We start from the raw sequence: 25,460 nt of genomic DNA on the forward strand, positions 1-25,460 counted from the left end.
TTATAGTAAAATGATTGTGCATCTTTATGTTCTAACTTTTTTTGGTAAAATGAATGCGGGTCAGGATCATTGTTTATTTTATTGGTAACATTGTACTGGCAAAGACGACCTTCCAGTGGCCCCATTCATGTGTCTATGGTAAGGGTGGATTGGAAGACCCTCAGTGCTTTTAAGAGTGGAGCTGTTTACCTTGGGGAGGGGTGGGAGAGTCATGATGATTTCGAACTTGAACATCAAAGAGGAGCAGCCCCTTGCTGGGCTGACAAGCCTGGGGTTCATTTTAATTACAGTATGGGGACCTGTGCATGTGAGCTCCTTATTATAAATGAGACTAGCCCTGACCACCTAGTGCTGGGAGTGATTACACATTTTGGGTACACTTTGTTGTTTTTTTTGGTGCGTCTAAGGCGTGCTCTAAAATTGCCTCCACGCTCATTAAACGGAGTATAATTTATATTGATGTTTAAGCATATATTTGAAGAAGATGAAAATATTTGTCACTATTGTGTAAGACTTGGCAGCAGCAGACTTATCTGGTAAAAGGGCTTTCCCAAGAGAGGGATGTGAGCTGGCCATTGATGCCCATGTCTTTTTCATTGAGGTGGGCAATTAAACCATCTTAGAAGTTAGTGGGTGAAAAGTGCAGTATATATGGGCCAAAAAGGGCAGGTGAACCTGATCAGCATCCATTCAGGATCTATGAAGAGGTCAATTGGGATTGTTAATAATTTCACTTTCTGCTGCGGGGTACACTGGGCTCCACAAGGATAGACATAGGGGTGTAGAGTAGGATCTTGATCCGAGGCACCAACAGGCTCAAAAGCTTTGACTGTTCCCAAGATGCATAGCGCCGCCTCCTCTATAACCCCGACTCCCTGCATAGGAGCTCAGTTTTGTAGTTGGTGCCGCAGATAGCAGGCACATAACAGAGGGGCTGCTCTGGGCAGCCCTAAGAAGAGCTTTTTGAGAAGAAAAGTGAAGACTTCAAGGGCTGCAGCAGTGTGTACATGTTTAGTGACATTCACTGCTGCAGCTCCATCTCTCCCCAGCGGCGCTGTACACTCCCGAGCCCTGGTTGCCGGGTAACTACAGCAGGAGGCTCCGGTTTTCTTCTGTGGTAATGCACACATGACGGGGGCTCTCCGGGATCGCGTGGCCGCGCTTCGGGAGGTGGTGAGTGGATTCCGCTCGCGGGACCCATACTTTATCGCGATCCGGCGCGGTCAGTGGGAGGCGGGCCGCGCGCGCTGGTGGTGGACACTGTGGCGGTACAGGCGATCCCACTAGATCACCAGGGCATGGGTGCAGGTCAGGTTTTCCCTTAAAACCGTTTTACTAGTAGCCTGCAGTACCCGGTGGTTTTGCCAGCAGGGGGATAAGGCTTAGACCTGGAGACCCTCCCCCAGCCCCAGGGTGCCATTTCCAGCAAATGTTCCCACCCTGGAGCTGCATATCTGTCTCTCCCTCACTCCCTGTCAGTGTTTGGGTGCCATTTCTCTCAGCTACACTGTTCCTGGGACTGCTTGGGCAAATCCTCCTGTGTAAAGCCGCCTGTTTGTCAGCGCTGTGACTTTACATGACACTTAAGTAATCTACATGTCAATTAGACCGTGTTAGTTAAGAGAGAGTGCATTTAGTCAGGGTTCTCTAGTACAAGTACCCTGTGATATACATCCAGTTCTTACTGTGCAGTGTTATAGCTATTGACTACATAGCTATATAAGCTGGTCCAGTGCAGTATTATTGTTAGTAATAACCTCTGAATTGCTTAACTGTGACTATATGTGTGTGCATTAGCTTGCTGAGTGGTTTCCATTTCGTGTCTCTCACTCAACTTGGTATCCCTATATTCTATAACCTGAGGGGGCTTGGTGCGTCAGAATTTATAATTATATAGGATTTTCACAAGATATACTCTGATACGTATTTTTCTCTGTGATTTTAGTCACCATATCTCTCCTGTATCTCTGCTTGTGCTGACTACACTGCGCGGGGGTTTGGGTAAGAGGTATTGTGCTGCTTCCAATTGTACTGTTTTACCTGATACTGCAAGTTATATCATGTCTGCTTCTGAAGGTAACGGTTCTGGGGCTGAACACACTGCCGGTGTTGCTGAAGCCACAGATCCCTATGAGGAGAATATAGCAGTTGTGGGCTCTGGTTCTGGGGGCTCCTTGCCCCCCAGTGGGACTGTGGCAACGGAGTTACATAATGACCCACCGTGGGCTACTTTCTCCACGCTTCTACATACGCTAGTTAATAAACTAACACCCCCTATGGGACCTCCTATGCCGGTGTAACCATATGTGGTCCCCGCAGCTAACCCGCCGTGGGCGGACAATTTATCTGCTCAATTGAAGAAGCGTAACCAGTCCTTGACTACTAAAAAGTCTGACCCTCGCTCGCCTAAGACCAAGGGGTCCTCTAAGTGAGCTCTTATCTCCTCACAATCCACTGCTGTCACTGACACCTCGTCTGATGAAGATGGCACTTACACTGACACCACAGATTCTGACACAGATACTGCTGATGGGGAGGGTAGTTCACATGTGGATGTTCCTCGTCTTTTGGAGGCTATTAAGTTAATTTTACAGATTACGGATGATCCCGAGCCATCCGCCCCTCCTAAGAAACCAGATATGTTCAAGCGTCAGAAGGTGATTAAACAAGATTTACCTCACTCTGACCACCTAGTGGATATACGTCAGGAACCCTGGGGAAACCCGGGTAAGAAGCTTGTGCCTCAAAAGAAGATGCTGGCTCGCTATCCCCTCGCACCAGAGCTGTCTAAAAATTGGGAAACGCCTCCTCCAGTATACTCACATGTGGCTAGGATGGTGGTTTCCTCAGCTCTACCTGTCACTACCGTCACGTCTCTAAAAGAGCCTATGGATAAACGTGTGGAGGGTTGTCTGAAAGCGATTTACACCCTCACGGGTGCTGCACAAAGGCCCACTATTGCAGCAACATGGGCTGCAGAGGCTATTGAAACATGGGCCCTAGAGTTAGAAGCTGAAATCTCTTCTGACCATGCTAGACAATGCTTGTCGTATATTGTCACAGCTTCTCACTATATTAAAGAGGCGGCTTCTGATGCCGGTATCCTAGCGGCCAAGGCCTCTACTACATCAGTCCTGGCTCGCCGGATATTGTGGCTGAGATCCTGGTCTGTGGATCTGGACTCTAGAAAACCCTGGAGGTACTCCCTTTCAAGGGAGATATTCTGTTTTGGGAGAATTTAAATAAGATATTGGCTGACTTGGCTACTGCCAAAACTGCCTGTCTGCCAAGTACCGCTCCTTCTGTGTCAAAGGCTAAAGGTACTTCCTTTCGCCCCTTTCGTCCTTCAGGTAAAGCAAAAGGTCAGGTGTACAACAAGCAGGCCCGCACTTCCAAACCTGGTAAGCCAAAGCCCAAAAGAGCCTGGGCCCGTCAGCCAGCTTCCAAGACCGATAACCCTGCCGCATGACGGGGCGGGCCTCCCCCTGGGGGATCCCAGGGTGAGGGGCCGGCTTCTAGGGTATACCCAGGAATGGTTGAAGACCACTTCAGATGCCTGGGTACGGGAAGTTGTCACTCGAGGTTACGCCATAGCCTTCAAAAACCGACCCCCCTCATCGATTTTGCCGGACAGACATCCCGTTAGACCAGACAAAGGCAAACACTCTACATTCGGTGGTACAGACCCTCCTGGATACAGGAGTCGTAGTACAGGTGCCTCTTGCGCAGAGGGGCTGGGGGTACTATACTCTGCTGTTTCTGGTCCAGAAACCGAATGGGTCCTCCTAGCCCATTGTCAACCTCAAGGCATTGAACAGGTTTGTGAAAGTTTCCAAGTTCCATATGGAAACCCTTCGCTCTATAGTTCTGGCCTTGGAACCTTGGGACTACATGGTCTCCCTGGACATACAGGATGCTTATCTGCATATTCCTATAGCAGCGTCACATCAACAACACCTGAGATTTGCGATTGGCAACCTCCATTACCAGTTTCGGGCGTTAACTTTTGGTTTAACTACGGCTCTGCGAGTCTTCACCAAAGTTATGGCGGTGATGATGGTGGTACTCCGCCGTCAAGGGGTCAGGATACTGCCGTATCTGGACGACTTGTTAATCCTGGCAAATTCCCTAGAACTTCTCCTACGTCATCTGGATATGAGTGTCCGGTTTCTACAAGCCCACGGGTGGCTCATCAACTGGAAGAAATCCTCCCTGGTCCCTGCTCAGAGCATGGTGCACCTGGGTGCGCTATTGGAAACTCACAACCAGAGGTTGTTCTTGTCTCAGGAGAAAGTCCTGAAGCTTTAGGACAGGATTCGTTGCTTCCTATCTCGTCCGCAATTGTTGATACATTCGGCGATGCAGGTGCTGGTCCTCATGGTGTCAGCATTCGACATGGTGGAGTATGCTCAATTCCATTCTCGCCCCCTCCAGAGGCTGATTCTAGCCAAGTGGGACGGCCTGCCTCACCGGATCAGGTCTCACATGATCTCATTGACTCCGGAGGTCCGTCTGTCGCGGCACTGGTGGCTCCAGGACCAACAATTGTGCAGGGGCCGTCCCTTCTGGATAGCTGACTGGGTCCTGTTGACGACAGATGCCAGTCTAAGAGGTTGGGGCGCGGTGCTGGAGCAACACTCCCTTCAGGGTCGGTGGAGCAAGGAGGAATCTCTCCTCTCGATCAACATTCTGGAATTGCGGGCGGTCTTCAGTGCGCTGAACCTGGCCCACCATTTAATTCAGAACCGTCCTGTTCAAGTACAGTCGAACAACGCCACCACAGTGGCTTACATAAATCATCAAGGTGGCACTCAAAGCCGTTTGGCAATGAAGGAAGTCTCATGGATTCTACATTGGGCGGAACGCCATCTACCGGCTATATCGGCAATATTCATTCCGGGAGTCCTGAATTGGGAAGCAGACTTTCTCAGTCGTCAGGACATACACGCCGGAGGGTGGGGCCTCCATCCAGAAGTGTTTCAACTCCTAGTGGAAAAGTGGGGCCTTCCAGACATAGATCTGATGGCGTCTCGACACAATCACGGTTCCGGTCTTCGGAACAAGGACAAGGGATCCTCAAGCAGCATTCGTGGTTGCGCTGGCAGTGCCGTGGAGGTTTCGGCTGCCATACGTGTTCCCTCCGGTGTCACTCCTGCCCAGGGTAATTCGGAAGTTCAAGCAAGAAAAAGGAATTCTGCTTCTCATAGCTCCAGCGTGGCCCAGACGGTACTGGTTCTCAGACCTGCAGGGCCTATCGTCAGAGCGTCCAATTCTATTTCCACAACGCCCAGACCTCCTCGTTCAGGGCCCCTGTGTCTACCAGGACCTAGCCCGGGTGTCTTTGACGGCGTGGCTCTTGAAGCTTCCGTCTTAAGGGCTAAAGGGTTTTCTGAGGCGGTCATTCAAACTATGTTGCGGGCCCGGAAACCGGCTTCTACTCGGATTTACTATTGGGTCTGGCATTCTTACTTTGTTTGGTGCGCATCTAACAATTATGACACTTCCAAGTTTAGTACAGCCAAGTTGTTGGCCTTTTTTCAGCAGGGCCTGTACTTAGGCCTGCGTCTGGCCTCCCTCAAGGTTCAAATATCTGCCTTGTCGGTGTGGTTTCAGAGAAAGATTGCGACCTTACCTGATGTGCATACCTTTACTCAGGGTGTGTTGCGTATCCAACCTCCCTATGTCCCGCCTGTGGCTCCTTGGGACTTGTCGGTGGTTTTGGAGGCGTTACAAGAGTCTCTGTTTGAACCTCTTGGTTCAGCTGATCTTAAGTGGCTTTCCCTTAAGGTGGTGTTTCTGCTGGCTATTGCTTCAGCTAGAAGAGTGTCGGATTTGGGTGCCTTGTCTTGTAGTTCCCCATATCTGATATTTCACCGTGACCAGGCGGTTCTCAGGACTCATCCCGGTTAATTGCCTAAGGTGGTTTCTTCGTTCCACCTTAATCAGGAGATTGTGGTACCGGCCTTTGTCTATCCTGATCTGTCTCCCAAAGAGCGGTCTTTGGATTTGGTACGGGCTCTCCGTATCTATGTTAAGAGTCTGCTTCTGTTAGGAAATCTGATTCTCTCTTTATTCTGTTTGGGTTTCACAAACGGGGCTGGCCTGCTCACAAGCAGACTTTGGCCAGATGGATTAGAATGGTGATTGCACATGCTTATGTGAGGGCTGGTCTGCCAGCTCCTGCTCACATTACGGCCCATTCTACTCGGTCTGTTGGACCTTCTTGGGCGGCCCGCCGTGGTGCGACCCTTGAACAATTGTGCAAGACGGCTACGTGGTCCTCTGTGAACACGTTCATAAGGTTCTATGCCTTCGATACTGCCGCTTCCCCGGATGCTTCCTTTGGACGCCGGGTTCTTGTGCCCGCTACAGTGCGTCCCCTCCCATAAGGAACTGCTTTAGGACATCCCCTATGTCTATCCTTGTGGAGCCCAGTGTACCCCGCAGCAGAAAACGAGTTTTATGGTAAGAACTTGCCTTTGTTAAAACTCTTTCTGCGAGGTACACTGGGCTCCACAAGGCACCCACCCTGACACACTTAGCTTTTTTGGGTTGGTATGGCATTAGCAGCTGACACTTCTCCTGTCGTGAGAGTGTGGTGTATGTGGCTACTAACCGTTGTCGTCTCTTTTCCTGCTACTGCATTGGGCTGGTTAACTAAAAACTGAGCTCCTGTGCAGGGAGGCGGGGTTATAGAGGAGGCGGCGCTATGCATCTTGGGAACAGTCAAAGCTTTTGAACCTCTTGGTGCCTCGGATCAAGATCCTACTCTACACCCATATGTCTATCCTTGTGGAGCCCAGTGTACCTCGCAGAAAGAGTTTTAACAAAGGTAAGTTCTTACCATAAAATAAGATTTTAAACCTACTGGTAAAAATTTTTCTCCTAGTCCGTAGAGGATGCTGGGGACTCCGTAAGGACCATGGGGAATAGACGGGCTCTGCAGGAGACATGGGCACTAAAAAAGAACTTTAGGTATGGGTGTGCACTGGCTCCTCCCTCTATGCCCCTCCTCCAGACCTCAGTTAGAGAAACTGTGCCCAGAGGAGACGTACAGTACGAGGAAAGGATTTTGGAAATCCAAGGGCAAGATTCATACCAGCCACACCATTCACACCGTATAACATGGGATATACGAACCAGTCAACAGTATGAAACAAAAACAGTATCAGTCCAAGACTGATCCAAACTGAAACATAACCCTTATGTAAGCAACAACTATATACAAGTCTTGCAGGATGTTGTCCGCACTGGGACGGGCGCCCAGCATCCTCTTCGGACTAGGAGAAAAAGATTTACCGGTAGGTTTAAAATCTTATTTTCTCTTACGTCCTAGAGGATGCTGGGGACTCCGTAAGGACCATTGGGATTATACCAAAGCTCCAAAACGGGTGGGAGAGTGCGGATGACTCTGCAGCACTGAATGAGCAAACATGAGGTCCTCCTCAGCCAAGGTATCAAACTTGTAGAATTTTGCAAAAGTGTTTGAACCCGACCAAGTCGCCGCTCGGCAAAGTTGTAATGCCGAGACGCCTCGGGCAGCCGCCCAAGAAGAGCCCACCTTCCTAATTCCGAATTCGGTAACGGCAATCCAGCCATAGAATGAGCCTGCTGAATCGTGTTACAGATCCAGCAAACAATAGTCTGCTTAGAAGCAGGAGCGCCAACTTTGTTGGCTGCATACGGGATAAACAGGGCCTCTGTTTTCCTAACCAGAGCCGTTCTGGCCACATACATTTTCAATTCCCTGACCACATCCAGGGACTCGGAATCCTCCACGTCCCTTGTAGCCACAGGCACCACAATAGGTTGGTTCATATGAAAAGAAGAAACCACCTTACGCAAAAATTGAGGACGAGTCCGCAACTCAGCTCTATCCACATGGAAATTCAAATAAGGGCTTTTGTGAGACAAAGCCGCCAACTCCGACACTCGCCACGCCGAAGCCAAGGCCAATAACATGACCACCTTCCAAGTGAGATACTTCAATTCAACTGTTTGAAGAGGTTCAAACCAGTGAGACTTAAGAAACTGTAACACCATGTTAAGGTCCCATGGTACCACAGGAGGCACAAAAGGAGGCTGGATATGCAGCACCCCTTTTCACGAAAGTCTGGACTTCTGGAAGAGAAGCCAATTCCTTTTGAAAGAAAATGGATAGGGCCGAAATCTGAACCTTAATGGAGCCTAACTTTAGGCCCAAATTTACTCCAGTTTGCAGGAAGTGGAGAAAACGGCCCAGATGGAATTCTTCCGGAGGAGCAGTCTTGGCTTTGCACCAAGACACATATTTCCTCCAGATACGGTGATAATGTTTCGATGTCACCTTCTTCCTAGCCTTTATCAGAGTAGGAATGACCTCATCTGTAATGCCCTTCTCCGCTAGGATCCTGCGTTCAACCGCCATGCCGTCAAACGCAGTCGCGGTAAGGCCTGGAACAGACAGGGCCCTTGTTGTAACAGGTCTTCCCTGAGAGGAAGAGGCCACGGATCTTCTGTGAGCATTTCCTGCAGATCTGGATAACAGGCCCTTCGAGGCCAATCTGGAACAATGAGAATTGTTTGAATCCCTCTTTGTCTTATGATTCTCAGTATCTTTGATAGGAAGAGGAGGGAACACATAGACCGACTGAAACACCCACTGTGTCACCAGTGCGTCCACTGCAACCGCCTGAGGGTCCCTTGACCTGGCGCAATACCTCGGAAGTTTCTTGTTGAGGCGTGAAGCCATCATGTCTATTTGAGGCAGCCCCCACTGACTTGCAATCTCTGCGAAGACTTCCTGATAAAGTTTCCACTCTCCTGGATTGAGATCGTGTCTGCTTAGGAAGTCTGCTTCCCAGTTGTCCACTCCCGGAATGAAGACTGCTGTCAGAGCGCTTACATGACTCTCCGCCCATCGAAGAATCTTTGAGGCTTCTGCCATTGCCACTCTGCTCCTTGTGCCGCCTTGGCGGTTTACATGAGCCACTGCTGTGATGTTGTCTGACTGAATCAGAACCGGTAGACCTCGAAGTAAGGTCTCCGCTTGACGAAGGCCGTTGTATATTAAGTACAGTACGTTGATGTTTAGACAAGCCTCCTGGCTTGACCACAGACCTTGGCAGTTTTTTCCCTGTGTGACTGCTCCCCATCCTCGGAGGCTCGCGTCCGTGGTTACCAGAACCCAGTCCGGAATGCCGAACCTGCGACCCTCTAGAAGGTGAGCACTCTGCAGCCACCACAGGAGAGATACCCTGGCACTGGGGGACAGGCGGATCATCTGATGAATCTGTAGATGTGAACCGGACCACTTGTCCAGAAGGTCCCACTGAAAAGTCCTTGCATGGAACCTGCCGAATGGAATGGCCTCGTAAGATGCCACCATTTTTCCCAGAACTCGAGTGCAGTGATATACTGACACCCTGTCTGGCTTTAACAGGTATCTGATCAAGCTCTGAAGCTCCTGTGCCTTTTCCATCGGGAGAAAGACCCTCTTTTGTTCCGTGTCCAGAATCATGCCTAAGAAAGGCAATCGGGTCGTTGGAACTAACTGTGACTTCGGTAGATTGAGAATCCAACCGTGTTGTTGCAACACCCTCAGGGAGAGTGATACACTGTCCAGCAACTGTTCTCTCGATCTCGCTTTTATCAGGAGATCGTCCAAGTATGGGATAATTGTGACACCCTGCTTGCGCAGGAGCACCATCATTTCTGCCATTAATTTGGTAAAAATCCTCGGGGCTGTGGAAAGCCCAAACGGCAACGTCTGAAATTGGTAATGACAATCCTGCACAACAAATCTCAGGAACGCCTGATGAGGTTGATATATTTGGACATGAAGGTATGCATCCTTTATGTCTAGAGACACTATATAATCTCCCCCTTCTAGGCTTGCGATGACCGCTCTGAGCGATTCCATCTTGAACTTGAACCTCTTTAAGTATAGGTTTAAGGATTTTAAATTCAGAATGGGTCTGACCGAACCGCACGGTTTCAGGACCACAAACAGGGTTGAGTAATAGCCCATCCCCTGCTGCAGCAGGGGAACTTTGACCACCACTTATTGAAGGCACAACTTTTGAATTGCTGCCAAAACTACCTCCCTCTCTGGGGAAGAAGTCGGCAGTGCCGATTTGAAAAACCGGCGAGGAGGCACCTCTTCGAATTCCAGCTTGTACCCCTGGGAAACAATGTCTATTGCCCATGGATCCACCTGAGAGTGAAACCAGACTTGGCTGAAAATACGAAGACGTGCCCCCACTGGAGGGGACTCCCCCAGCGGAGCCCCAGCGTCATGCGGTAGATTTAGTAGAAGCCGGGGAGGACTTCTGTTCCTGGGAACTGGCTGTAGCTGGCAGCTTTTTCCTCTTGCCCTTACCTCTGGCAAGAAATGAAGATCCCCGAGCTCTCTTGGATTTATGCGACCGAAAGGACTGCATCTGATAATGTGGGGCTTTCTTAGGCTGTGAGGAAACCTAAGGTAAAAAAGCTGATTTACCTGCAGTAGCCGTGGAAACTAGGTCCGTGAGACCTTCCCCAAACAGTTCCTCACTCTTGTAAGGCAAAACCTCCATATGTCGTTTCGAGTCGGCATCGCCCGTCCACTGTCGGGTCCACAGTGCTCGCCTGGCAGAAATCGCCATAGCGTTCGCTCTGGATCCCAGTATGCCCACATCCCTCTGAGCCTCTCTCATATAAAGGACCGCATCCTTAATATGGCCCAGGGTCAACAAAATAGTTTCCTTATCCATCGTATCAATATCAGCAGATAAGGTATTGGTCCACGCTATTACAGCGCTACAAACCCAAGCCGACGCTATTGCCGGCCTCCGTAATGTACCAGTATGTGTGTAAATTGACTTCAAGGTAGTCTCCTGCTTGCGATCAGCAGGATCCCTGAGGGTTGCGGTATCCTGAGACGGCAGCGCCACCTTTTTGGAAAGGCGCGTCAACGCTTTGTCCACCCTTGCGGAGGATTCCCACCGTATCCTGTCCTTGATCGGGAAAGGAAACGCCATAAGAATCCTTTTGGGAATCTGCAGTTTCTTGTCTGGAGTTTCCCAAGCACTTTCAAATAACTCATTTAATTCAAAAGAAGGTGTAAAAGTAACCTCAGGCTTCTTTTCTTTAAACATGTGGACCCTTGGATTAGGTACAGCGGGGTCATCTATAATATGCAGCACATCCTTTATAGCAATAATCATATAATGAATACTCCTTGCCAATTTTGGCTGCAACCTCGCATCATCATAATCGACACTGGATTTATATATATACTGCACCAATTATGTGCCCCCCCCCCCCCCCCCCCCCCATCCCTTCGTTAAAACCCTCTGTCACCGGTGATCAGCAGGGGAGAGTCCGGGGAGCCAGCTTCTCAGCGTGTGCTGTGGAGAAAATGGCGCTGGTGAGTGCTGGGGAACAAGCTCTGCCCCCTCAGTGGCGGGCTTCGGTCCCGCTCTTTTAAACAAACTGGCGGGGGATTTCTCATAAATAACACAGAATAAAGTGTATATATCTACATAGCCAGTTATAGAGGTATAACATTGCTGCCCAGGGCGCCCACCCTGCGCCCTGCACCCAACAGTGTGCACTGTGTGTGTTGTGTGGGAGCAATGGCGCGCAGCGTTACCGCTGCACGTTACCTCCATGAAGCTCTGAAGTCTTCTGCCTTCCTATACTCCCCCGGCTTCTATCTTCCGGCTCTGCGAGGAGGACGGCGGCGCGGCTCCGGGACGAACCGCAAGGGGAGACCTGCGTTCTGACTCCCTCTGGAGCTAATGGTGTCCAGTAGCCTAAGAAGCAGAGCCTAGCATTTAAGTAGGTCTGCTTCTCTCTCCTCAGTCCCACGATGCATGGAGCCTGTTGCCAGCAGGCTCCCTGAGAATATAAAACCTAACAAAAAACTTTTCTCCAGGAAACTCAGGAGAGCTCCCTGTAATGCACCCAGTCTCCTCTGGGCACAGTATCAAACTGAGGTCTGTAGGAGGGGCATAGAGGGAGGAGCCAGTGCACACCCATACCTAAAGTTCTTTTTTAGTGCTCATGTCTCCTGCGGAGCCCGTCTATTCCCCATGGTCCTTACGGAGTCCCCAGCATCCTCTAGGACGTAAGAGAAAACTCGTTTTTGTGTAAGGACCAGATATGACTGCGAATTTTTCCAGTTTTGAATCCCCCGGACATCCAATGGCAGTGATCTTTAAATTACTTGTAACATTTTGCACACACAAACCTTTTTTTTAATTTTTTTAATATTATTATTATTATTATTGGACTATTGTTAAACTGGCAGGGTTTTTAAAAATTTATTTTTACTATTATGCACAATAACAGGTAGATATTATTGTTATTGCGATTTAGTTGTTAATGATTAAATAGATCGTTGGAGATCGGCAGGTGAGACCTGTATGCTGTGCATGACTCTGGTAGAGCTACAGTGGTGAAAGAACACATTCTAAGTCAATTAAAGCTACTTATATAAAAGTATCAAATCCAAGAAAACATTTTGTTCTAACTGCTAGCCTTACTTATGTTTCATTTAGCCTTGCCTCATTTTTTTTGTCTGGGTTCATGTCTGACCCATGTAGGATTCAGGAAGAGGAGATCCAGAAGGAGCGCAAGCGGGCCTTAGAGCATTTACAGCTGTCTGAAGAGGCGAAACTGCTGCAAGATAAAAATGATCTGCGTGAGAAAATGAAGAAAGCGACAGAAAGTATATTGGAAGAAGAGAGAACGTTGCTGTCATGTGAGAGAGAAAGCGCTCTGGAAGCACTGAGAAACAGACACAAGCAAGAAACTAGTGACGTGAGTCGGCCAACGTCAGCAAACGCATGCTGGAACCCTGTGATGTGTCTGTTTTCTGGTCAGAAGGATAATGTGGTAGTGGGTCTAGGATACCTACCATTTGAAGGATAGTTTAAAACGCTTTCTCTTATATCCTAGAGGATGCTGGGGTCCACATTAGTACCATGGGGTATAGACGGGTCCACTAGGAGCCATTGGCACTTTAAGAGTTTGAGAGTGTGGGCTGGCTCCTCCCTCTATGCCCCTTCTACCAGACTCAGTTTAGAAAATGTGCCCGGAGGAGCCGGCCACAGCTAGGGGAGCTCTTAGAGCTTCTTTTGTTTTATTTTTTCTAAGAGTTACTTAGGCACAGGTAGGCTGCTGGCAACAGCCTCCCTGCTTCGTGGGACTAAGGGGGGGAGTAGTGTCCGCCCTGAGGGGTCTGAGCCACTATCTCCGCTGACAGGACACTAAGCTCCTGAGGGTAATGATCGTTAGCCGCCCTAGGCGAACACTCACTCCCGCAGCATGCCGCCACCCCCTTACAGAGCCAGTAGATTCCGGTGAAGATGGCGGCAACAGGGTAGGAGCGCAGCATTAACTGCACTCCGGAGGCTCAGCGGTACATACTGCGGCGCTGTGAGGGGCGCCCTCAGCCAGCGCCTATACCCTACACTGGTCGCAAGCTTGTCAGAGGCCGCGGTTACACTGCCAGCAGCAATCCTCAGGCCAGTATAGAACACTGAAGAGCGGGAAGCAGCGCCATGTTAAGGGGGCGGAGCTTCTCCTCAGAGCGCACCCAGCAGCATTCAGCGCCATTTTCCTGCCTGCAGATCCTCTACAGAGACGCTGACAGGGAGAGCTGTCCTTCCAAGCAACTCCAGCTATCCAGTGCGGTACCAGAGGGTTGTAGAAGGGGGAAGAGGCTTTGTAAATACTGTGTAGTCTATTAAGGTACACAGTAAGCGCCAGGTAGTGGTATTGTATCTTACTAGGAAAGCGCTGTGTGTGGGTTGGCTCCAATCTCTGTGTTTCTCTGTGGCATACTTGGGGGGGAATCTGTGTCTGACATTTCCCCGTGTGTGTGTGTTTGTTGTCTCACATAGCCATGTCTAGGGACTCTGTGTCTTATGCTGCAGAGGACATTTCCTCTCAGGAGGAATCCATTCCATGTGCACAGGAATGCAATGTCTTATCTCCGATCCCTATTAATGAGCCTGAGTGGTTGAGCCTCTATTAAGGGTATAATCTCTCAGATCTCTACTAGGGTAGCTCATACTGAGACTGAAACTCAGATTTTAAAGAAATCTTTGGCGGTTTGGTCAGGTTCTGTCCCTATTCCTTCAAAATCCATTAGCATATACCCACAGAAACGTACACTTGCCCAGATTATGCAAGATGACACGGATACCGACTGACACGGCAGACGGTGATGGGGATGTGCTGAGGGGATGCGGCATCCCTTGCAAAAGGGGTGCAGCTAATGATTGAGGCCATTAGAGATGTGTTAAATATTACTGACACAACACCTGAGCAGGTTGAGGAGGCTTACTTCACAGACAATAAGAAAGCCTCGCTAACCTTCCCTGCGTCTAAAGAATTAAACGCTTTATTTGAAAAATCCTGGGTAAACCCGGAGAAAAATTCCAGATCCCAAAAAGGGTTTTGGTTGCTTTTCCCTTCCCTGAGGATGATAGGAAAAAATGGGAAAACCCACGCATAGTTGACGCGTCTGTTTCCAGACTGTCGAAAAAGGTGGTTTTACCTGTCCCTGGTTCTACCGCGTTAAAAGAACCGGCGGATCGTAAGACTAACACTACGTTCAAATCCATATACACTGCTTCAGGGGTGGCGTTGAGGCCTACTATTGCCTGCGCATGGATCTTTAAAGCTATAGTAAAGTGGTCAGGCACATTACTAGAGGATTTGGATTCACTGGATTGAAGTGATATTGAATCATTTTTACGTAACATACAGGATTCTGCGGGATTCATGGTGGAATCCATGAAGGACCTGGGTACACTGACTGCAAGGATATCTTCCATGTCTGTCTCAGCTCGCAGGTGACTCTGGCTACGTCAATGGTCTGCAGACACGGAATCCAGGAGAAGTGTGGAGAACCTACCCTACACAGGTCAGGCTCTATTTGGGGAAGCATTGGATGCGTGGATTTCCAGGGCAACCGCGGGTAAGTCACCTTTTCTTCCCTCATCTCCACCTTTTACGAAGAAACCTTTTTCTTCATCAGAATCGCAGTCCTTTCGGACCGTTAAGACGAACCTTCTTTAGAGGTGAGCGGGCAAAATCCAAAAAGCCTGCACCCGCAGGCTCCCAGGACCAGAAGCCTGCTTCTGGTACCTCAGAATCCTCAGCATGACGGTGGACCACGTAGCCTGGAGGACGGGCTGGTGGGGGCAAGACTCAGACGTTTCAGCCACGTCTGGGTGTCGTCTGGCCTGGATCCCTGGGTACAGGATATTGTGTCCCAGGGGTACAGACTGGAGTTTCAAGAGACCCCACCTCACCGATTCTTCAAATCAGGCTTGCCAGCTTTACTGACGGACAGAACTGTCCTACTGGAAGCTATCCAGAAATTGGAAAGGTCAGAGGTCATTGTCCCAGGTCCACCTCATATGCACAACGTGGGTTACTATTCAAACCGTTTTGTGGTACCGAAACTGGATGGTTCGGTCAGACCAATTTTGAACTTGAAATCGTTAAACCCTTATCTAAGGGAGTTCAAATTCAATATGGAGTCTCTGAGAGCAGTGATCTCAGGTCTGGAGGAGGGGGAGTTTCTGGTATCCTTAGATATCAAGGATGCGTAGCTCCACATTCCGATTTGGCCTCTGCATCAGGCTTATCTCAGATTTGCACTGTTAGACAGTCACTATCAGTTTCAGGCACTGCCATTCGGTCTCTCCATGGCACCGAGGGTGTTCACCAAGGTGATGGCAGAGATGATGGTTCTCCTCTGCAGACAGGGAGTGAACATAATTCCATATCTGGACAATCTGCTGATAAAGGCTTCGTCCAGGGAGAAGCTGTTGAAGTCCATTGCTCTCACAACTCATCTGCTCAGGGTCCATGGTTGGATCCTGAACCTTCGAAAGTCACATTTGCAGCCGACAAGGAGATTGTCTTTCCTGGGGATGATCTTCGACACGGAAGTGCAGAGGGTGTTTCTACCAGTGGAGAAAGCGTTGGTGATGCAATCAATGGTCCGGGATGTCCTGAAGCCAGCCCGGGTATCGATTCATCAGTGCATTCATCTTCTGTGGAAGATGGTTGCCTCTTTCGAGGCTCTGCAGTTCGGGAGGTTTCATGCTTGATCCTTCCAGTTGGATCTACTAGACAAGTGGTCGGGTTCTCATCTACACATGCACTTGAGGATACGTCTGTCGCCGAAAGCAAGGATTTCACTCCTCTGGTGGCTACAAATGCCTCACCTTCTGGAGGGCCGCAGGTTCGGGATTCAGAACTGGATCCTTCTAACCACGGATACAAGTCTTCCGGGCTGGGGCGCAGTCACTCAAGGGGACACCTCCCTAGGAAGGTGGTCAAGCTTGGAATCCGGTCTTCCAATAAACATTCTGGAACTAAGAGCCGTGTACAACTGTATTCTCCAAGCGGCACATCTTCTGGAAGATCAGGCCATTCAGGTTCAGTCGGACAATGTGACGACAGTGGCTTACATAAGCCGACAAGGCGGAATGAAGAGCAGAGTTACAATGTCAGAGGTAACAAAAATCATCCTCTGGGCGGAAAAGCACGCGGTGGTGCTTTCCGGGGGTGGACAACTGGGAAGCGGACTTCCTCAACAGACATGATCTCCATCCAGGAGAGTGGGGTCTCCAACCAGAGGTGTTCACGGAGGTGACAAATCTTTGGGGGTTCCTCAAATAGACATGATGGCCTCCCACCTCAACAAAAAACTTTGGCGGTATTGCTCCAGGCCAAGAGACCCGCAAGCAGTGGCGGTAACTCCATGGGTGTTCCAGTTGGTGTACGTGTTTACTCCACTTCCACTAATTCCAAGAATTCTAAAGCTCATAAGGAGAACAGGAGTTCATGCAATCCTCATTGCTCCGAACTGGCCAAGAAGGGTTTGGTACGCGGATCTTCTGGATCTACTGCTGGAAGAGCCGAGGCCTCTTCCTCTTCGGGAGGACCTGCTGCAGCAGGGGCCGTTCGCTTATCAAGACTTACCCCGGCTACATTTGACGGCATGGAGGTTGAACACCAAATCTTAGCTCGGAAGGGCATTTCGAACAAGGTTATTCCTACTCTGATACAAGCTAGGAAAGGAGTAACGTCTAAACATTACCATCTACTCGTAAGGTGGGTTCTTCCTGGGCGGCTGCCCGGGATGTCTCCGCTTTACAGCTTTGCCGAGCGGCAACTTGGTCTGGGTCGAACACGTTTGCTAAGTCCTACAAGTTCGATACTTTGGCCTCTAAGGACCTGAAGTTTAGTTAATCAGTTCTGCAGGAGCGTCCGCGTTCTCCCTCCCGTTTTTGGGAGCTTTGGTACATCCCCATGGTACTAATGTGGACCCCAGCATCCTCTAGGACGTAAGAGAAAATAGGATTGTAATTACCTACCAGTAAATCCTTTTCTCGTAGTCCGTAGAGGATGCTGGGCGCCCGTGATCCTCCTTGGTTCTTGGTTAAGTACGGTTTGTTCCTTGGTTATGTAATCTTGTTCAGCCGTTGCTGAGTTTTCAAGCTGGTATGCTTGGTTTGCCTTGTATGTGTGAGCTTGTGTGAATCTCGCCACTATCTGTGTAAAATCCTTCTCTCAAAGTTGTCTGTCTGCTCGGGCACAGTTTCTAGACTGAGTCTGGTAGGAGGGGCATAGAGGGAGAAGCCAGCCCACACTCTCAAACCCTTAAAGTGCCAGTGGCTCCTAGTGGACCTGTCTATACCCCATGGTACTAATGTGGGCCCCAACATCCTCTACGGACTACGAGAAAAGGATTTACCGATGGATAATTAAAATCCTATTTTTGGCAAATCTTAAACCGTGGTGTGTTTGGAATCGCTAGCAGATGTTCTCTGCTTGTTTCTCATGCCTTTGTATTTTATGAGCTTGTGGTAGGCGCGCACAGTTATATCCACAGAGATGAGGCATCAGGTGCACTGGATGTGTGGTTAGCATCAGTAGAATGTGGTCATCTGAGACTTAACAGGAAACTCGCCAACAAGGCAAAGATAATGCACAGTGTCAGTGCCTATAGGGTTAACATTGTCTGGCACCTCACATGCATACTAAGCAAATAACAGACCTTATAATATATAATACTGTTACAGATAATAACACACAAAATTGAAGTAATTATTGTTGTGTATAAATAGATATCTCTAGGAATTCTCATTTCACATGGTTGTTTGTTTTTTAAGCTGTTTGCAGGCTTGCTTAATGCAGCATGTCAGATGTTTAGGTCTCGCAGTGATTTCCTATGATCAGATGTGTGTGTCCCAAATGAATCGCTGTCACCACAGCCCATAAACTGTCGCAGTCCTTGCATCCTCTTTTCTTTATTTTCTCTGACGTCCTAAGTGGATGCTGGGACTCCGTAAGGACCATGGGGAATAGCGGCTCCGCAGGAGACTGGGCACAACTAAAGAAAGCTTTAGGACTACCTGGTGTGCACTGGCTCCTCCCACTATGACCCTCCTCCAGACCTCAGTTAGAATCTTGTGCCCGGCTGAGCTGGATGCACACTAGGGGCTCTCCTGAGCTCCTAGAAAAGAAAGTATATTTTAGGTTTTTTATTTTCAGTGAGATTTGCTGGCAACAGACTCACTGCTACGAGGGACTAAGGGGAGAAGAAGCGAACCTACCTGCTTGCAGCTAGCTTGGGCTTCTTAGGCTACTGGACACCATTAGCTCCAGAGGGATCGGACACAGGCCCAGCCTCGGTCGTCCGGTCCCGGAGTCGCGCCGCCGTCCCCCTTACAGAGCCAGAAGCAAGAAGATGGTCCTGGAAATCGGCGGCAGAAGACTTCGGTCTTCAACAAGGTAGCGCACAGCACTGCAGGTGTGCGCCATTGCTCCTCATGCACACCTCACACTCCGGTCACTGATGGGTGCAGGGCGTTGGGGGGGGGGGGGGCGCCCTGAGCAGCAATATTAAACACCTTGCTGGCATAAAACTCACATAATATAGTCTTAGAGGCTATATATGTGAAAAATACCCCTGCCAGATATCCATAAAAAAGCGGGAGAAGTCCGCCGAAAAAGGGGCGGAGCTATCTCCCTCAGCACACTGGCGCCATTTTTCCCTCACAGCTCCGCTGGAAGGATCGCTCCCAGGCTCTCCCCTGCAGTTTCAAGACTACAAAGGGTAAAAAAGAGAGGGGGGGCACTAAATTTAGGCGCAGTAGTATACATATAAGCAGCTATAAGGGAAAATCACTCAGTTATAGTGTTAATCCCTGTGTTATATAGCGCTCTGGTGTGTGCTGGCATACTCTCTCTCTGTCTCCCCAAAGGGCTTTGTGGGGTCCTGTCCTCAGTCAGAGCATTCCCTGTGTGTGTGCGGTGTGTCGGTACAGCTGTGTCGACCTGTTTGATGAGGAGGCTTATGTGGAGGCGGAGCAGATGCCGATAAATGTGATGTCACCCCCTGCGGGGCCGACACCTGAGTGGATGGACTTGTGGAAGGAATTACGTGAAAGTGTCAACTCCTTACATAAAAGGTTTGACGACATAGCAGATGTGGGACAGCCGGCTTCTCAACCCGTGCCTGCCCAACTGTCTCAAAAGCCATCAGGGGCTCTAAAACGCCCGCTACCTCAGATGGCAGACACAGATGTCGACACGGATACTGAATCCAGTGTCGACGACGATGAGACTAATGTAACTTCCAATAGGGCCACACGTTACATGATTGAGGCAATGAAAAATGTGTTGCACATTTCTGATGTTACCCCAGGTACCACAAAAAAGGGTATTATGTTTGGGGAGAAAAAACTACCAGTGGTTTTTCCCCCATCTGATGAATTAAATGAGGTGTGTGAAGAAGCGTGGGCTTCCCCCGATAAGAAACTGGTAATTTCTAAAAAGTTACTAATGGCGTACCCTTTCCAGCCAGAGGATAGGTCACGTTGGGAAACATCCCCTAGGGTGGATAAAGCGCTCACACGCCTGTCCAAGAAGGTGGCACTACCGTCTCCGGATACGGCCGCCCTGAAGGAGCCTGCTGATAGGAAGCAGGAGGCTATCCTGAAGTCTGTATATACGCACTCAGGTATTATTTTAAGACCGGCTATTGCTTCAGCATGGATGTGCAGTGCTGCAGCTGCGTGGTCAGATTCCCTGTCGGAAAATATTGATACCCTTGACAGGGACACTGTATTGTAACCATAGAGCATATAAAAGACGCAGTCTTATACATGAGAGATGCACAGAGGGATATTTGCCGGCTGGCATCTAAAATAAGTGCAATGTCCATTTCTGCCAGGAGAGGGTTATGGACTCGGCAGTGGACAGGGGATGCAGATTCTAAAAGGCATATGGAAGTTTTGCCTTATAAAGGTGAGGAGTTGTTTGGGGATGGTCTCTCGGACCTCGTTTCCACAGCGACAGCTGGGAAGTCAGCTTTTCTACCCCATGTTCCCTCACAGCCAAAGAAAGCACCGTATTATCAGGTACAGTCCTTTCGGCCCCAAAAAGGCAAGCGGGTTAAATGCGCGTCTTTTCTGCCCAGAGGCAGAGGTAGAGGGAAAAAGCTGCAGCATACAGCCAGTTCCCAGGAACAAAAGTCCTCCCCCGTTTCCTCTAAGTCCACCGCATGACGCTGGGGCTCCACAGGCGGAGCCAGGTACGGTGGGGGCCCGTCTCAAGAACTTCAGCAATCAGTGGGCTCGCTCACGGGTAGATCCCTGGATTCTTCAAGTGGTATCTCAGGGGTACAAGCTGGAATTCGAGACGTCTCCCCCTCGCCGTTTCCTCAAATCTGCCTTGCCAACAACTCCCTCAGACAGGGAGGCTGTGCTAGAGGCAATTCACAAGCTGTATTCCCAGCAGGTGATAGTCAAGGTGCCCCTCCTTCAACAAGGACGGGGTTACTATTCCACAATGTTTGTGGTACCGAAACCGGACGGTTCGGTGAGACCCATTTTAAATTTGAAATCCTTGAACACTTATATAAAAAAATTCAAGTTCAAGATGGAATCGCTCAGGGCGGTTATTTCAAGCCTGGACGAGGGGGATTACATGGTATCACTGGACATCAAGGATGCTTACCTGCATGTCCGCATTTACCATCCTCACCAGGAGTACCTCAGATTTGTGGTACAGGATTGTCATTACCAATTCCAGACGTTGCCGTTTGGTCTGTCCACGGCACCGAGGGTATTTACCAAGGTAATGGCCGAAATGATGATACTCCTTCGAAGAAAGGGAGTTTTAATTATCCCGTACTTGGACGATCTCCTGATAAAGGCGAGGTCCAGGGAGCAGTTGTTGGTCGGGGTAGCGCTATCTCGGGAGGTGCTACAACAGCACGGTTGGATTCTAAATATTCCAAAGTCACAGCTGGTCCCTACGACACGTCTACTGTTCCTGGGGATGGTTCTGGACACAGAACAGAAAAAAGTGTTTCTCCCGGAGGAGAAAGCCAAGGAGCTGTCATCTCTAGTCAGAGGCCTCCTGAAACCAAAACAGGTATCGGTGCATCATTGCACGCGAGTCCTGGGAAAAATAGTAGCTTCCTACGAAGCAATTCCATTCGGCAGGTTCCATGCAAGGACCTTTCAGTGGGACCTGTTGGACAAGTGGTCCGGATCGCATCTTCAGATGCATCGGCTGATAACCCTGTCTCCAAGGACCAGGGTGTCTCTGCTGTGGTGGCTGCAGAGTGCTCATCTTCAAGAGGGCCTGCAGATTTGGCATACAGGACTGGGTCCTGGTGACCACGGATGCCAGCCTTCGAGGCTGGGGGGCAGTCACACAGGGAAGAAACTTCCAGGGACTATGGTCAAGTCAGGAGACTTCCCTACACATAAATATTCTGGAACTGAGGGCCATTTACAATGCCCTAAGTCAGGCAAGACCCCTGCTTCAAAACCAGCCGGTACTGATTCAGTCAGACAACATCACGGCAGTCGCCCATGTAAACTGACAGGGCGGCACAAGAAGCAGGATGGCGATGGCAGAAGCCACAAGGATTCTCCGATGGGCGGAAAATCACGTGTTAGCACTGTCAGCAGTGTTCATTCCGGGAGTGGACAACTGGGAAGCAGACTTCCTCAGCAGGCACGACCTCCACCCGGGAGAGTGGGGACTTCATCCAGAAGTCTTCCAGCTGATTGTAAACCGTTGGGAACGGCCACAGGTGGACATGATGGCGTCCCGCCTAAACAAAAAGCTAGAAAGATATTGCGCCAGGTCGAGAGACCCTCAGGCAATAGCTGTGGACGCTCTAGTGACACCGTGAGTGTACCAGTCGGTTTATGTGTTCCCTCCTCTTCCTCTCATACCCAAGGTACTGAGGATAATAAGAAAAAGAGGAGTAAGAACTATACTCATTGTTCCGGATTGGCCAAGAAGAGCTTGGTACCCGGAACTTCAAGAACTGATCTCAGAGGACCCATGGCCTCTGCCGCTCAGACAGGACCTGCTGCAGCAGGGGCCCTGTCTGTTGCAAGACTTACCGCGGCTGCGTTTGACGGCATGGCGGTTGAACGCCGGATCCTGAAGGAAAAGGGCATTCCAGAGAAAGTCATCCCTACGCTGATTAAAGCTAGGAAAGAAGTGACCGCAAACCATTATCACCGCATATGGCGAAAATATGTTGCGTGGTGTGAGGCCAGGAAGGCCCCAACGGAGGAATTTCAGCTGGGCCGTTTTCTGCACTTCCTACAGCCAGGGGTGACTATGGGCCTAAAATTGGGTTCCATTAAGGTCCAGATTTCGGCTCTGTCGATTTTCTTCCAGAAAGAACTGGCTTCACTGCCTGGAGTTCAGACATTTGTTAAGGGAGTGCTGCATATTCAGCCCCCTTTTGTGCCTCCAGTGGCACCTTGGGATCTCAACGTGGTGTTGGATTTCCTAAAGTCGCATTGATTTGAGCCACTTAAAACCGTGGATTTGAAATATCTCACGTGGAAAGTGGTCATGCTGTTGGCCTTGGCTTCGGCCAGGCGTGTGTCAGAATTGGCGGCTTTGTCATGTAAAAGCCCTTATCTGATTTTCCATATGGATAGGGAAGAATTGAGGACTCGTCCCCAGTTTCTCCCTAAGGTGGTGTCAGCTTTTCATTTGAACCAACCTACTGTAGTGCCTGCGGCTACTAAAGACTTGATGGATTCCAAGTTGTTGGACGTAGTCAGGGCCCTGAAAATTTATGTTTCCAGGACAGCTAGTGTCAGGAAAACTGATTCGCTATTTATCCTGTATACACCCAACAAGCTGGGTGCTCCTGCTTCAAAGCAGACTATTGCTCGCTGGATCTGTAGTACGATTCAGCTTGCACATTCTGCGGCTGGACTGCCGCATCCTAGATCAGTGAAAGCCCATTCCACGAGGAAGGTGGGCTCTTCTTGGGCGGCTGCCCGAGGGGTCTCTGCTTTACAACTTTGCTGAGCAGCTACTTGGTCGGGGTCAAACACATTTGCAAAATTCTACAAGTTTGATACCCTGGCTGAGGAGGACCTAGAGTTTGCTCATTCGGTGCTGCAGTCATCCGCACTTTCCCGCCCGTTTGGGAGCTTTGGTATAATCCCCATGGTCCTTACGGAGTCCCAGCATCCACTTAGGACGTCAGAGAAAATAAGATTTTACTCACCGGTAAATCTATTTCTCGTAGTCTGTAGTGGATGCTGGGCGTCCATCCCAAGTGCGGATTGTCTGCAATACTTGTATATAGTTATTGTTTAACTAAAGGGTTATTGTTGAGCCATCTGTTGAGAGTCTCCGTTATATTTCATACTGTTAACTGGGTATAGTATCACGAGTTATACGGTGTGATTGGTGTGGCTGGTATGAATCTTACCCGGGATTCAAAATCCTTCCTTATTGTGTCAGCTCTTCCGGGCACAGTATCCTAACTGAGGTCTGGAGGAGGGTCATAGTGGGAGGAGCCAGTGCACACCAGGTAGTCCTAAAGCTTTCTTTAGTTGTGCCCAGTCTCCTGCAGAGCCACTATTCCCCATGGTCCTTACGGAGTCCCAGCATCCACTACGGACTACGAGTAATAGATTTACCGGTGAGTAAAATCTTATTTTGTTCAGGTATTATAAAGGAAAACATTTGCAAGAAGAGCAGCAGTCTGTAAGAAGTCTGTTTACTTTCTCCTCTCTCCTGTATGCAGGCACTTGTGTCCCTGGAGAAGCAGCATTTGGAGGAACTGGAGAGACTACGAGTGGGAGCCATAGAGAAACACCAGAAGGTGACAACAGGAGGCACTGTGTGCTTTCTATTACTGCTTACATTCCACTGTCCTTTACAGCTCATTCTCCTTCACTCAGTCTCTCTTTTATTGATCTTTCAGTGGAGGAAAGCCCTGTCTAAATGGCATTTTCTCCTGTAGGGTCCACAGGGTATCCACAGGATGCATTGGGATATGGTTGAGCGACAGCGGATCTTGCACCAATCGGTCAAAGCTTTCTGGCCTCCCAGCATGCAGCAGGCCCGTCCATATATCCCCGCCTCCTGGCTCAAGCAAATCAGTTTTTTGTTTGGAGCTGCAGGAGCCGGACCATGGTCTAAGGGCTGCTGGTTTTTAGCAGCCATAAGCTTTTTTATTCTATTTTTATAGTCTTACTATTCTTTTCTGAGTGATCTTTCTAAACAGCGTCTTATATATACCTTAGAAAGAGTCACTCCAACAACTCCCCGCCGGGTCGCGACAACGCTTACCCACGAATACAGTGCTGTTTGGATGGCGTCTGTGTCGGATAAAACTAGCAGGTCCAGCAGACGTTACCAGGCTGTGCCCGGTACTGTGATTTCTTTTGCTATGTGTCTGAATACGGTTAAAACTTTAATATAAAGTAATGCATTAATATGCTTCTCCTACATACTTGAACTGTATCTGTAGTTGAATATGTGCTCATATTGCTTATTATACTAATGTATAGCCTGTGACTGACTTCTAGTGTGATTGCTGTCTTTGCTATAAATTCTGTCAGTTTTCTCTGTTTACTCCGATCCTCAATTCTGGTGCTGAGCAGGGTAGGGTCGGATTGTATGTCACTTTAACACGTTTTAAAGTGATTATAGTCACAAATTGTGTATTACACTGTGAAAGTGTCTGATTATTTATCATGTCTAAGAGCGGCAAAGGTGAGGAAAATACACTCACAGCAGCTTCGACACTCATATCATGTTTGTCATGTAAAGCTGGGTTAACCACTCAGGATCTGGTTCAGGATGGATTATGTGTAAACTGTTTAAGCTTTCACCAAGGTCTCTTGAAAAATTTAAGGCAGGTGCAAGTTGATCCCCCATGGGCTATGTTTGCACAGACATTATCCAGTATAGCTGAGCGGATGATTCCAACTTCTGTTCTAGCGACAGGTTACACTATTAACGCTTATGTGCTGCATTCCACCTGTTTATCATTTCCAGCAGGGGAAGCAGTAGTCTCTCAACAGAAACAGGCTGAAAAGCCAGTGGTAAGTAAATCATTTAGAAACGAAACAACATCTTCACAGTCTACACATGTTTCAGATGAGGATTCATCA

The 25,460-nt window shown here is 49.2% G+C and overlaps 1 protein-coding gene across 4 annotated transcripts in view; it reads left to right on the forward strand.

Moving 5' to 3' along the window:
• Positions 1-25,460, forward strand: part of CEP164 (centrosomal protein 164) — a 264,993-nt gene that overhangs the window by 157,365 nt on the left and 82,168 nt on the right. For all 4 annotated transcript variants that reach the window (XM_063943313.1, XM_063943315.1, XM_063943314.1 and 1 more), the window contains 2 exons: positions 12,570-12,786; positions 24,086-24,163. In XM_063943313.1, the coding sequence (XP_063799383.1) occupies positions 12,570-12,786; positions 24,086-24,163 (295 nt within the window). The remainder of the gene's footprint in view (positions 1-12,569; positions 12,787-24,085; positions 24,164-25,460) is intronic.

The sequence above is a fragment of the Pseudophryne corroboree genome, chromosome 10, assembly GCF_028390025.1.
Source record: "Pseudophryne corroboree isolate aPseCor3 chromosome 10, aPseCor3.hap2, whole genome shotgun sequence".
NCBI lineage: Eukaryota > Metazoa > Chordata > Amphibia > Anura > Myobatrachidae > Pseudophryne > Pseudophryne corroboree.